Here is a 15,561-nt window from a genome sequence, read left to right on the forward strand (position 1 = left end):
GTTAAAGATTTTATTTTATTTGTAAGATAAACTACGAGAAAAGCAATTAAAATAAATGAAAATATTCTACAGTATATATTTTGATACATACAATATTTTAGTATCAGAGTAAAAAGAATTAATTTTAATATAAAAGGAGGCATACAAACCATTAACTTTTTGATAAATTAATCTAATTTTATTAAAGAAAGAATCCAAGGTTCTTTGCACAACTTTGTCCTATGTGCATTTTTAACTACAGCACAGACATAAAATGCAATAGTTGTTTCTTTATCAATGTTACTGCAAGCCAACACATTCTCTGTTATGCTCAATGCATTTTTGGGCATTTTTTTTTTTTTTTTTTAGATAGCAGTGTGTGCTTCTTCACTTTTGCTGTCACTGGTAACAAAAACATCCTTGTGCTGCTTGGTGCTCAGCAGCTCTTCTGGTATTGCATTGCTGTGATAAAAATTACATCATACACCTTCAAAAGCTCTTCACATTTGCCAACAAAATCCATATGCCCCTTCCTATATTCCTCCTTTCCTCAATATTGCTATCGCATTTGTCTGCTGAACCATGTTTTTTGATGATATTCACTCCAAAACCACTCTTTCTGAAGCAGTTGATTATGACACTTGATGCAGTACTGTCCCAAGCAATAACAAGATTGTAGATAGCATCCAAGACATTCCGATTTGGATGCAAATTGTTCCCTCCCTCTTTCTATGTTGAAGATCAAGTACTTTATCAGGCAGGCTCTATATGCTCTCTTGCTGTTTTAAATAATGCCTTGATTCAGTGGCTGCATAAAACTGGTGGTAATGGGAGGTAAAAACAACAGCAGTATATTTGTCAACTTAAATGTCTTGGCAGAATGTGCTGTACAATCTAGAATCATCAAAATGTTCGTTTTTTTTTCAGAAGCCATTCTTCTGTCCACTTTTGATAACCAAGACTGAAAACTTTTGACCGTAAGCCAAGCACTTCTTTGGCCACATAATCACATGGAAGTTAGCATTAGTCGACGCATGTGATGCAAGAAAGCAAGCTTATACAGCATCAGCCAAAAAAAAAAAAAAAAACACCCTTCCCATTTCACCCATCTGGTCACTCCAAATGTCTCTAGTTCAGCCTTAAATTTATTTCAGCTATCAACTTCTACAACAACAGATGGAAGTCTGTTCCAGCAATCAACTACCCACTGGCTAAAGGCAAACTTCCGCACATCTATTCTGCAACTGTCTTTCCTCAATTTGAATCTATGCCACTTCAGGTTCGCAATCTGAGCAAGTGGAAAAATCCCATCAGCATTGAGCATGCTCAAACCATTCAAGACCTTATACACCTCAATCAGATCACCTTGCGGGTGACTAGGCTCCAGATGCTGAAACTTACAGAACTTAAGCCTTTCTTGGTAAGAGCACCACTTTGTTCCTCTCACCAACCATGTTGCCCTTCTTTGGACTCATTCTATCAACTCTACATACTTTCTAAATTGAGATCTCCATACCTGTCTGCAGCACTCAAGTTGTAGCCTGACCATTTTCTTATACAAGGAGATAATCACCTCCTTGTCTCTGCTAGCAAAATTCTTATATATCACTGACAAGACTCTATGCACTGCACAATTATTCCTTGGGCTTTTTCATTCTCCACCTTCCTGAGTGTAGTACCACACAGTTGGTACATTTCTCGTGGGTTATTCTTACCCATATGCAGTACTTTACATTTGTCAAGTTCTTGATTAGACCAGGGTTCGAGCCCATCCACCAAATACGGAGGATGTGGAAAGGTTAGGGAATGACCACCGCATATCCTGGAGCAATATGGCCTTAGTTGCCAATGCTCCTAAAAAAAAATACAAATAACAGCTACAAATAAATAACCAAATAACATTTGTCAATGATGAAGTTCAGTTGCCACCTCTTGGCCCAGCTGCTCAACATTTCTAGACCCAGTTGCAGTAGCATACTGTCATTAACAACCCTGCCAACCTTTGTGTCTTCTCCAAACTTGAAATTAAGCCTGATATACCTTCATCGATATCATTGATAAATACACAAAACAACAATGGGCCCAGAACCGAACCCTAGGGGACTCCACTAATAACATTAGTCCACATAGAGCAGTGTCCATTTATTACCATCCTCTGCCATCTCCCACTCAACTATCCCTTTATCCATTGCAGCAACTTGCACTTAATGCCATACAGCTCCAATTTGCACAACAGTCTTCCATGTGCAACAGTATCAAAAGCTTTCCTGAAATCCAAGTATCTGATATCAAAATTATTTTTTGCATCCAGTTCCTTTGTGACCACATCATAGTATCCAATCAAATTGGTCAGACAAGACTTCCCCTTAACAAACCCACACTGTCTGAACTATTACTGTAGTCTTGTCTAGGCGATCCTGTATCATCTCTTTAACTAGTGACTCCATTATTTTCCCTGGAACAGAAGTTAAACCAACATGGTCTATAATTATTTTTGTCACCCTTTGAACTCTCTTTGTGAATTGGGGATACATTTGCACATCTCCAGTCCATGGGGACCTCCCCCTCACTCTAAGGATGCTCCCATAATTAAGGCTAAGTGTTTGCTTACTTCACTTGCTGCCTCCTTCAATATAACTGGATAGATTCCATAAGCCAGGTGCCTTTTTTATGTTTAACTTCAACAATTTCTCCTCCACTTTGCTCTCAGTTATTACAAAATCACTTAGCTCCTTACTAGAGTTTGATAAACATCTGGCATTCAACTCCTTGAATAACTCCTCATGTGTTGAATGATGAATTTTGAGGTATTGCTCAAAGCATCAATGGCAGATATTGTTGGGATATCAGAGACATGGTGTCACACAGATATAAGGAATGCAGAACTGGAATTTGGGGAAAATGTCTACAGAAAGGATAGACAAGGTAGGAAGGGAGGAGGGGTTATGCTATTAGTTAAGAAACACGTAAAATCCAAGGAAGTGAAGCCAGTCGACATTGCTGGACAGTGCAGTGTCGAGTCAGTTTGGTGTGACATAAGCATTGGGAGATCAAAACTGGGAGTATGAGTGTGTTGTATGCCTAATGACTCTGATGAGTATAATAAGAAACTGTACAAGGAAATAGAGTGGGCCAGTAAATCAGAGAGTCTTATAATGGGGAATTTTAATTTCCCAGATACTGACTGGAATTTGTGGGCTGGTCACTTTGTGGGCTGGTCACTCACACACTAGCAAGGCTTTTATGGATTTATTGGATGATTGTTTTCTACATCAGCATGTTCAGGAGGCAACTAGAGGGAGTAATACTCTTGATTTGATTATCAGTAGTGATTCTTCATGCATCAAGAATCTGCAGATAAAGGAACCACTATGTGGCAGTGATCACAGTATACCGAAGTGGGATTTACTCAAAGAGGTAATTACCATTAGGGGTAAAGGGAAGGGTTATTGCTTTCGAAAAGGTGACTAAGATGGTCTGAGACAGTATTTAAATTCTATAAAGTGGGATCAACTGATGATGTTACCAACAGCAACTTCAAAATGGGAAGCATTCAAAGAACTTATCTTGGAAGCTACTAGGCTTTACATACCAACTAAGAAATATTGTTCAGGATTTAGGCCTAAATGGATGTCAGATGAACTAATGAGACATGTTGTTGTTGTTATTTGGTTTTTAGGAGCATTAGCAACTAAAGCCATATTGCTCCGGGGATTTGCGGTGGTCATTCCCTGACCTTTCCGCATCCTCCGTATTTGGTGGTGACGGGCTCAAACCCCGGTCTAATCAAGAAGCGTGTACTACGCACTGCTGCTCCTTCCCACCTGGCTATGGAGGCGCCCCCTAATGAGACATATGGCAGAGAAGAAAAATGCATGGGATACATACAAATTAACACGTGACACAGAAGCCTATGATAGATACAAGTTGATCTGTAACCAAGTTACAAAGGAGGTAAGGCAGATGAAGGCAGATTATGAGAAATCTTTGGCAAGGGATGCAAAGAAAAACAGCAAAGAATTCTTTACTTATGTAAACTCTAGAAGGAAGGGAATGAATCAGATTGGTCTACTTGATATCGATGGATCAACTGTTGATGTTCCTGCTCAGGTAGCTAATGAACTAAATGAATATTTTGCATCTACATCACGAGGAGTTATTCAGTGAGGAGAATGCCAGAGGTGTATTCAACTCTGGCAGTAAGCTAGAGAATCTTGTAATAACAAAGAGTAAAGTGGAGGAGAAATTGTTGAAGATAAACAAGAAAGGCACCTGGGGTGGATGGGATCTATTCAGTTATGTTAAAGGAGGCAGCAAAGGAAGTAAGCAAACCCTTAGCCATAATTATCAGAGCTTACATGGACTCAGGGGAGGTACCCACAGACTGGAGATGTGCAAATGTGACCCCAATTCTCAAAGGAGGATCAAAGGCTGACACAAGTAATTATAGACCTGTGAGTTTAACTTCTGTTCCAGGAAAATTAATGGAGGCACTGCTTAAAGAAGCACTGCAGTATCATCTAGAGAAGAGTTCAGTTATAGCTCAGACACAGCATGGTTTTGTTAAGGGGAAGTCTTGCCTGACCAATTTGATTGGATACTATGATGCAGTCACAAAAGAACTGGATGCAGGGAATAACTTTGATATTATATACTTGGATCTTAGAAAGGCTTTCGATACTGTTGCACATGAAAGACTGCTGCACAAATTGGAGCAGTGTGGCATTGGAGGCAAATTGCTGCTATGGATAAAAGGGTGGTTGAGGTTGAGAAGACAGAATGGTAATCAATGGACACTGCTCATCGTGGACTAATGTTATTAGTGGAGTCCCTCAGGGTTCAGTGTTGGGTCCAGTATTGTTTTCTGTATATATAAATGATATTGATGATGGTATATCAAGCTTAATGTCCAAGTTTGCAGACGATACAAAGTTTGGCAGGGTTTTCAAGGACACTACTGACACTGTGTTGCTGCAACAGGATCTGGAAAGGTTGAGCAGATGGGCTGAGAGGTGGCAAATGAAGTTTAACATTGACAAATGTAAAGTACTACATATGGGGAAACAGCAACCCCAGAGCAACGTATCAACTCTGTGGTGCTACACTGACAGTGGTAGAGAATGAAAAGGACCTGGGGGTAATTGTGCAGGCAGATATGAAGTTCTCTGAGCAGTGCAGACGGGCTACAAGAGTATCTATCTCATTGTGTATTGTCAATGATATACAGGAATTTTTCTAGCAGGGATAAGGAGGTGATTATTCCCTTGTATACGGCAATGGTCAGGCCACACCTAGAGTACTGTATACAGGTCTGGAGGCCTCATTTCAAGAAGGATGTAGAGCTGCTGGAACAAGTACAGAGAAGGGCAACAAGATTAGTGAATGGAACAAAGGGTTGCTCTTATGAAATAAGGCTTAAGTTTTGCAAATTACAGTGTCTGGACACTAGGCACTGGCGAGGTGATCTGATAGAGGTGTATAAAGCCTTGAATGGTTTGAGCATGCTCAATGCTGATGGGATTCTTCCTCTTGCTCAGAATAATCACCTGAGAGGGCATAAATTCAGATTGAGGAAAGACAGATGTAGGATAGACGTATGGAAATTTGCCTTTAGCCAGCAGGTTGTTGGTTGGTGGAACAGACTTCCATCCCTTGTCGTGGAAGTTGATAGCCTAAATAAATTTAAGGCTCAGCTGGACAGGTATTTCGAAAGAACAGAGGAGTGAAGTGGAGGTGTGTTTTTTTTTTTTTTTTTAGCTGATGCTGCATAAGCTTGCTTTCTTGCATCATATGCCTCTACTAATGCTAAATGCTAATGTAGATGCATATTAATCATTCGATTTATCAGATACTTGAGCAGGATCACCAATAGCCAAACCACCAACATCAAATGGACCAATCTGATTTATCCCCTTCTTCTAGAGTTTACATAAGTAAAGAAGTCTTTATTGTTTTCTTTGCATCCTTTTTCAAGTATTTCTCGTAATCATCCTTCACTTGCATAACCTCTTCTGTGACTTGATTACAGACTAGCTTATATCCGCCATAGGCTTCTGTGTCACCTGATAATTTATATGCATCCCACAGATTTTTCCTCTCTGCCATGAGCCTCATTAGTTCATCTGACATCCATTTAGGTCTAAATCTTGAACAGTATTTCTTAGTTGGCTTGAAAAGCCTAGTAGTAGCTTCCAAGATTAATTCCTTGAAGGCTTCCCATTTAGAATTTGCTGTTTTTAACATCAGTTGATCCCACTGTATAGAATTTAAAAATTGTCTGAGACCACTGTAGTTACCTTTACGAAAGCAAAAACCCTTCCCTTTACCCCTGATGGTAGTTACATCTTTGAGTAAATCTCACTTTGGTACACTGATCACTGCCACCTTCTGGTTCCTTTATCTGCAGATTCTTAATGCATGAATAATCACTGCTGATAATCAGATCAAGAGTATTACTCCCTCTGGTTGCCCCTCGAACATTTTGCTGTAGAAAACAATCCTCCAATAAATCCAGTAAAGAATTGTCTTGCTAGTGTGTGAGTGACCAATCCACAAGTTCCAGTTAATATCTGGAAAATTAAAATCCACCATTACAAGACATTCTGATTTATGGCCCACCCTATTTCTCTGCACAGTTGTTCCTTGTACTCCTCAGAGTGTGATTAGGCTTATAACACAGTCCTACTCTCATTTTTCCTTTCCTAGTGTTTATGTCACACCAAACTGACTCAACATTGCACTGTCCACCCATGTCAACTGGATACACTTCTTTAGATTTTGTGTTTCTTAACTAACAGCATAGCCCCCTCCTCCCTTCCTACCCTGTCTTTCCTTTCTGTACACATTGTAATCCACAAATTCCAATTCTGCGCTGCTTATTTCTGTGTGACACTGTGTGTCTGACATCCCAACAATATCTGCCTTTGATGCCTTGATCAGCACTTCAGATTCATCAAATTTATTTACTATACTTCTAGCATTGGTGTACATGCATGTATACATGCACCTGTTCTTTTTCTTAGTTACCCTAACACAGCCCATGTATTTACTTGTTCCATGATGACTCCCAGCAGCTCTTGAAATCTCCAGCAACTTGCTGTCTAGGCTGCTGCTGCTCATTACAATAGAAGCAGTGCAAGAATCACTTTCACCTCTGCTGCGGCTACTATTAATCTTTTAGTCTGTGAATTCCCCCAAGCTAGCAGTTTTCTGACCCACTTAACACTGCCTCGATAGCATCAGCAAATATTGTTAACCTCTTAAAACATCTTGGTTTGGAAAATTTACCAATCACAAGTGAGCTTAGTTTTGTATTGCCATCTGAAATACAGCATAACAGAACAGTGAGTCTTTGTTTACTTAATGTTCCACCATGACAAGGCTCTCCTCAAACAGCAAATACATTGGCAACAAATTATAAAATAAACCTGTCTCGTCAAGGTAAAAAATAACCTTTGCCTCATATTTTTCAAGAATGGACCATACAGAATGCAACCAGTCTGTAGCCTTTTACTTGTCGACTAATACAGACTTCCAGCAAACATTTTGTGAAACCAAGTTATTCCTGTCCTTAAATCTTTGGAGCCAACCATCCACTGTTGCATTGAAGTTGCTAACTCCGTGTTGCTGAACTAGATAATGCCTTTTCTTTCAAAATTGGACCTGATATTAGCAAATTGCATGCATACATATGTTGGTACCACTCGAAAAGTTTTGTTTCAAGCTTCTCATGTTTTGAACCAGGAATTCATTTCCTGTTTTTTTTTTTATTGCTGCTCTAGTATCGCACACTTCAGGTTTTTTTTCAGTTTTTCGGTATTGTGGATAAAGGGCTGTGGCATTCCTTTGCAATGTCCATTTTGCTTTGTTCCATTCTATCAGCCTCTTGTATAATTTTCAGTTTAATTTCTAGGCTTCATTCCATCAGTTTACATTTTATCACTATAACACTACTAGATGAGATTTGATATAAACAAACTTGAAATTAATTTAAAAATGCAAGCCCCAAAAAAAACATTATATCAGATAAAATGGCACAAAAAATAGATTATACTGTAGTAAAAGACTCTTTGAAGCAGCATAACAGTTGCAACTGACCTTTTCTTGTGGAGAGTGAAGGAGTGTATGTAAACAACTCAGAAAAACCATTTTTATTCTTTTGTTAATTTAACATCTCATCTTTCATAATGATATTTTTCAGAGTGCACACTCAGTTGTAGCTACATTAAACTGGTTTTGTTTAAATAAAAGTAAATTCTAACAAGTCATTGCTCCTTTGAGAAGCAGGGTACCCAGCAGCCAGAAGCAATAATAGGGACAATAATCAGACAGCTGTGCCAAGATTTGTATTTAATGTACAAAATAACAATATTTCTCACAGGGTGAAACAGAACTTTGTAATACATATTAACTGGATTTTGTACTAAACGAATATATTTACATAGAAAAACCTATCCTTTGGCAGGGGAATGGGATGTGCTTCATATAAACGAGTACTTAGTATAAACCCAGTTTGTATTAATGAGATTTTACTCTACAAAGAATAAAAAAAGAATTAGAGAGGATCCTTGTGTACTGGGTATAGGAAAGTCTTAGATTACTCAGTTGATGTTGCTGATGAATTGAATAAGTACATTGCATCAGTCTTTACTGAAGAAAGACCCTTCATGCTAAAGAGAGGCTGTGCAAGTGAGTCTGAGCCATATAAAATTAGGGATTTTGAAATTACGGATAACTGTTTATTAGTGAAACTTACAAGCATAAGGGCAAGTAAGGCTCTTGAGTTGATGGTGCATAACCAGTAATTTTGAGGGAGAATGCCAGAGAGTGTATAGAACCAGTGAGGTTAATTATGTGGGCATCATTCAACTTGAGAAAGATTCCTTTGGATTGGAGAATGGCCAACATATCACCAATACATAAAGGTGGTGTTAAGAGTGAAGTTGGTAACTACGGACCGGTTAGTCTGACTTCAGTGGCAGGGAAAGTCAGCAATTATTGCGAGTGCAATTCAGGGACATTTAGAAAGAATGGCATTCTGAACACACAACATGGTTTTGTTAAAGGAAAATCGTGTTTAACTAATTGACTATTTTGACACAGCTGTTGGGATTACTGGAAAGATTCTAAGATGGATTGCAGGGTGGCTGCAGGGTAGAAGGCAAAGGGTTATAATCAGTGGATATTCTTCAGATTGGTGTAACATCAGAAGTAGTCTCCAAGGAACAAGTCTTGGACCACTGTGGTTTCTGATTTTTTGTAAATGACATTGACGAAGGGAAAAAATGGGTGTAATGTCAAAATTTGCAGATGACATAAAGATTGGAAGTGTCATTAATAACCAGTGCCAAGCAGCACTCCTTCAGGATGACTTGGATAGGCTTCAGGAATGGTCAGAAAAGTGGCAGCTATGTTTTAATGCATGCAGAAAAATGCACAGTCTTACATTTGGGGAATAGCATCCCAAAATAAATTATACACTTGGTTGGGTTGAATTACTCTCTGTCGAGGAAGAGAGGGATCTGAGAGTTATGATTCAAGCAGATGTGAAGTTTTCTGAGTAGTGTAAACAAGCAGCCTATCTAGCCCATGGTGTCCTATCAATGATTTATCAAACATTATCCTGTAGAGATAGGGAGGTCATAATCCCACTGTATAAGGCAATTGTAAGACTGCATTTGGAATACTGTGTCCAGGTATGGAGACCTCATCTAAAAAAAAGACATTGAGTTTCTTGAAAGGGTCCATAGACAGGAATCTTGCATAGGATCAGCAAATGGACAACTATATGAGGAAAGACTTTGATAATGCAGGCTATAGAACTTGGCAACCAGACACCTTAAAGGGAACCTGATTGAAGTTTTTAAAGGATCTTAGAGGGTTAGTAAAATGAATGAAGGTGGAATTTTCACAGTTACAACGAATTCCAGAACAAGGGGCCATAAATTCAAATTACAGGGAAAAGGTTTAGACTAGATAGTAAGTTTGGACTAGAAGAGGTTTAGATTACATAGGAAGTTTACTTTTAGCCAGCAGGTAGTTGACTGCTGGAACAAGTTGCCTTTGCAGGTAGTTGAGGCTGACAGTTTGAAGAAATTCAGAGATCAACTGAATAGTTACCTACATGAGGAGGGAAGTGCATAATTTTTATTATCTACGTTTCTTTTTTTCTTCTTATGCCAAAAAATCTTGTGGCTTCCTTGCATTATATGCCAGTACTAATACAAGCTTTTTATTTTTAAAAGCACTTTAAATTATTCCAGATGAGCAAAAATTGTGTAGAAGTTAAATTACCCCCCACTCCTTCATTCACCTAACAAACCAAAGTTAATATCTTAAATTTACAACAAATCAATAATCTTAAAATTATGAAACTGAAATTTTCTCTAAAGTTTATATATTTTTTTGCTTTTTTAGGTTTATTGAAACGAGCAATACCATGTTGGAAGAGCGAAGTGATTCTCTCCATATTACTGCAGCTCAATCTCAAGCCAGGTTGTTTGCTGTAGAACAAGAAAGAGTAGGTCCATTTTTCTTTTTTGACTTTCAGCATTTGACTAGTGCTACCAGTTATATATTGGAAACATTTGTTAATAACTCCTACAGAACTCTTTTTGCAAGAAGTGTATGTAAGGAAAAATAGCCTCTACATTCAATCTTGTCTATTTTCCACTTAGACAAAAGCTTCATCGGAAAGTTTAAAATAATATTTTTCATATGTATATTTTTTATAAATTGGATATTTAATTATTGGCAGGCATACAGAATTAAAGATATACAAAAACAAATTGGAAATCTAAAATATTGGAAAACTTTAAAAAAATTAATAAAGAACTTCTTAAATATAGAATGCTCTAAATTATTAGAAGAAATAATCAAACTCTTTTATATCTAATGCAGAAAAATTAGCCGCTGAATAGAAAAAGAGTATCACAATACCAATCCTGAATAAAAGAGAATAAAAATAAGCCAGAAAATTATAGAGGAATAAATTTATTATGTACCACATTGAAATTATACACAAAAGTAGTGTCACAATATCTTACGAATCATTGGAATTTCAAGATGAACAACATGGGTTTAGAAAATGAAATTATATACCAGTGCAGTAATTATATTGAAAATTTTCTATATCAAATTGTAGAAAAGGCAATTGAATTCAGTATTCCTATGCTTTGTTGACCTGGAAAAAGCATCTGATAGAGTAAGACTGGAAGATGCATTGAATGTTATTAGAAAGAAGAAATTTATACAGAAAATCAAACACTAATTAAAACTGAAAACACACTGAAAACATAAAGAAGTACCAATTAGAAAAGGTATACGACAGCGTGATTCATTGGGTACCCACTTCACTGTTATTATGTGCAGAATTATTAGATGAACTTAGAAGTTAATAAAGGTGTTAAAATAGGAAATAAAGAATTAAAAATTATAACTTAAGCACAGAAGATGATTTACAAATATTTCTGCACAGATTTAAACAAATTGTAGCAAAATATAATAAAAAATTACCTGTATCAGTAAATAAAACAAAATTGTTAACAGTTTCTAAGGAACCTGTAAGAGTTGAAGTAGAAGGAAAAATAATATAACAGTAATGAAATATAAATATTTGTATTCTATTATTCTATTCTATTATATATAAATATATAATGGAATAGGGGACAAAACCATAAATCAGGAAAACAATGCTAAAATAGCTTGATTCTTCAACAATACTATTGAGAACAATAAGACCCTAAGAAAACAAACAAAAACAAAGTTGTAAGGCCTATTTTGATATATAGATGTGAAAGCAGAGCCAAAACACAAAAAGTAAACAATTTTCTGAGTGGAACATTAATAGTTAGCAAAAGTGGTACGAATTTACAGTTAAACAAGTTAGGTGATGTATGCAGTGCATTACATTTCCTAAATTAATTGAACTGTTTATTTTTTCTGTTATTAATAAAAGTGAAAAGCAAATAACCTTGTTTCCCATAATTACTAATTAATAATTATATTAAAATATTATATAAAATATAATATTTATATTTATATATAATATATAACAGTAATTGTTAGTAGTAAAAAATTATATCAGTCTATGATTTTTTGCTTATGGTTTGCTCTGTTCTGAAGAGTGTACCAAGAGATTGGAAGTTGTATAAATGTAGATGGGAGACCAACTAGAGAAGATTGACTATTGCAAGATGGATGAGTTTTTCAAAGACCTGTAGCAAGTTGTATCCTATAGAGATTGAGTGCAAACCTTTGGCTGATTTTGGATGCTTAGATTTTGAATTTAGTTTTACTTTATAAGTTTTCCAAATCGATGGGAACAGATCCAGTTCTGAGAATTTTTTGATAGATATGTTAGTAAGATATCTGTGACATACTCAAAACACATTTTGATCATGAAACATAGGTAGCCCTTCTGATCCTGCTGTTGCTTGTTGGATACCTTTTATCACATTTGTTAGCTGGTGCTTTGAGATCACAGTGTTATTCATTGTGGTGGGAGGACCAAATGGAGTTTTAAGTAAATTATAGCAGTAGTGTCCTGCCTTTTTGGATTTGAGAAATTTTGCTCTATCTCTTTTATATATCTCATGGGCAGTGAGAGATTTGGACTTCAGCAAAATTTCTCATGGGACATTTGCTTTTGAATAAACACCATTTTGGTGAATTCATTGAATCATTTCTTGGTTTTATCTGATATACTGACCCCTTTGGAAGCTCCCATGATCAGACGCAGACTGGCCATAAGACTTACCAAGGAAATCCCAGTGGGCCAGAGGCTGGAGGCCAGTGTGATTTTCAATATCACACCCTGACCTCCGATACATTCTATTTGTTTTTCCCGTAAGAATTTTGACCCAGTCCCCACCGCATTAGCATTAGTAGAGGCATATGATGCAAGAAAGCAAGCTTATGCAGCATCAGCCAAAAAAAAAAAAAAACAAAAAAAAAACACTTCCATTTCACCCCTCCATTCGTTCAAAATACCTGTCCAGCTGAGCCTTAAATTTATTTAGGCTATCAACTTCCACAACAAGGGATGGAAGTCTGTTCCACCAACCAACTACCCGCTCGCTAAAGGCAAATTTCCACACATCTATCCTACATCTGTCTTTCCTCAATCTGAATTTATGCCCTCTCAGGTGATTATTCTGAGCAAGAGGAAGAATCCCATCGGCATTGAGCATGCTCAAACCATTCAAGGCTTTATACACCTCTATCAGATCACCTCGCCAGTGCCTAGTCTCCAGACACTGTAATTTGCAAAACTTAAGCCTTACTTCATAAGAGCAACCCTTTGTTCCATTCACTAATCTTGTTGCCCTTCTCTGTACTTGTTCCAGCAGCTCTACATCCTTCTTGAAATGAGGCCTCCAGACCTGTATACAGTACTCTAGGTGTGGCCTGACCATTGCCTTATACAAGGGAATAATCACCTCCTTATCCCCACTAGAAAAATTCATGTATATCATTGACAATACACCATGAGATACTCTTGTAGCCCGTCTTCACTGCTCAGAGAACTTCATATCTGCCTGCACAATTACCCCCAGGTCCTTTTCATTCTCTACCACTGTCAGTGTAGCACCACAGAGTTGATACGTTGCTCTGGGGTTGCTGTTTCCCATATGTAGTACTTTACATTTGTGAATGTTAAACTTCATTTGCCACCTCTCAGCCCATCTGCTCAACCTTTCCAGATCCTGTTGCAGCAGCATAGCATCAGTAGTTTCCTTAACAACCCTGCCAACCTTTGTATCGTCTGCAAACTTGGACATTAAGCTTGATATACCATCATCAACATCATTTATAAATACAGAAAACAATAATCTGCATCTGCTCTGATAAATTGTGGGTTGCATTTTCAATGGTCATATCAAGAAGGCTTTCCCAGTCATAATTAGTCAACTGTTGTATGACAATCTCTGATCTGATGAATTTTGTGTAGAAGGTAAGTTGATTTTGCCATGGGGAGGTGGATTATAGGAACAGGTTTGTTCTACAACAAATTTGTGAAAATGCCTATTGGGGTGGCTAACGATCAGAGTTAAAAAAGAAACTGTCAGGTAGAATTGACATAACGGAATGCATATCAACTGAAAGTAGCGTAACAGCTCCTTATAGCCTGTCAACTTTTCTAGGTTTGCTTGCCAGAAGTTTTCCAGTATTAAGTTTTCCAACAGGTTTTCTTCTTGTCCACATTTTAATCAAGTTTGTGATATTCATTTATTTATTCTGCAGGTTGTGGTATATTAAGTACAGTGATTTGTCTTGTTGATGGAATTTCTTGTTTGGTAAGGCCAGTTGAATCAGAATTGATGTTAGATCATTCAGAGAAGTTGCATGCTTTGGAATGGGCATATTGAAATAGTCACTGATGACAGTTGGAAGGTCTAGAATGAGGCTTCTAAATTGCCACGTTTGCAATTTGAGGCACAGGGCATGTGGTCAGGGTGTTTTATTTTTCATTGCAGAGGGTTTCGAAGATTTCTGGCTAGCTCATTATGACCCCCATTTGCTGGCAGTGATCAGCAACTGGACTCCACCCCCTTGTCTGTTGACACCAGGATTTCTAATGCCTTTATATTTCATTGTTTTGGTTTATGTTTATTATTAATGAAATGCATCCATAACTCCTACTAGCTATGGATGCTCCAATATATTGAACACATGTGCTTACTTTCATTTCCATTACATATGCTTCATGAATGTAGCATATGTAATGGAAATGGGGTTATAGAACTTACAACACAAGCACATAATAATAAACATAAACCACAATAGATAATGCCAAAATTATAATCAAACTAAATAAGGAGTATAAACTTCATGCTTTCACCTTAATGAAGTATAAAATATAATATTTGCACACTAAGTGCCAGACCCCCAGCTGATTTTTCTAATGGTAAGGCCAGTTTATCTGATACCTCAAAAAAATTAAGTTATGTATTGACCAATTAAAAAATGAACTATTCATCCACCAGAATTCTTCCTAATATTTAAAACCTTTCATTCCATCCGTTATTTACAGAATATGGCAATTAACAATATGTTCTTACAAAAAAAAATTAGTCCTCTTCTTACCATTGTTAATGTTAATATTAAAACATTAATATAAAAGAAAAGGTTATTTTCATGTCCAAAAACTTTTTCTTTTTTTCTTTTTTTTTATCAATATGAAGTTCTAAATGCAAAATTAAGTTCCTTCCTTTGGTATTAAAAAAAATTGGAAATACTGTGAACTTAATTATTTATTATTAGTTATTATTTCTTTAATGTTCTCTTTCTTGCTTATGAAAGTTTCATGCATTATTCATTACCAGCAAAAAAACATTTTTTTTAATACTTGTGAAGCCTGTAAAATGGGCCAGTGTAAATTTAATAAGCTTTGCAAGCACAAAAAAGTATTTTACTTTAATGGTAAACAAGCAACAAAAACAGAAATCAGAAGGTAAGCCTCTGTGTTTCTGAATTAAATGTATTAACACAGCACTTAAAATACTTTTCATGAACTATTATATGTTACTTAGTCCATGAAATCTACTTCTCCATTTCTTCTGTAACTCTCATATTGTTGCT

General features: G+C 36.7%; 1 protein-coding gene across 6 annotated transcripts in view; it reads left to right on the plus strand.

The window, feature by feature from the left end:
• The window catches only part of LOC150087330 (FK506-binding protein 15-like), a 373,115-nt gene that overhangs the window by 215,632 nt on the left and 141,922 nt on the right, over positions 1 to 15,561 (plus strand). For all 6 annotated transcript variants that reach the window (XM_090371133.1, XM_090371131.1, XM_090371135.1 and 3 more), the window contains one exon: positions 10,396 to 10,498. In XM_090371133.1, coding sequence (XP_090227259.1) covers positions 10,396 to 10,498 — 103 coding nt within the window. The remainder of the gene's footprint in view (positions 1 to 10,395; positions 10,499 to 15,561) is intronic.

The sequence above is a fragment of the Mastigoproctus giganteus genome, chromosome 4 (assembly GCF_048544385.1).
Source record: "Mastigoproctus giganteus isolate SK-2022 chromosome 4, ASM4854438v1, whole genome shotgun sequence".
NCBI classification, from domain to species: domain Eukaryota; kingdom Metazoa; phylum Arthropoda; class Arachnida; order Uropygi; family Thelyphonidae; genus Mastigoproctus; species Mastigoproctus giganteus.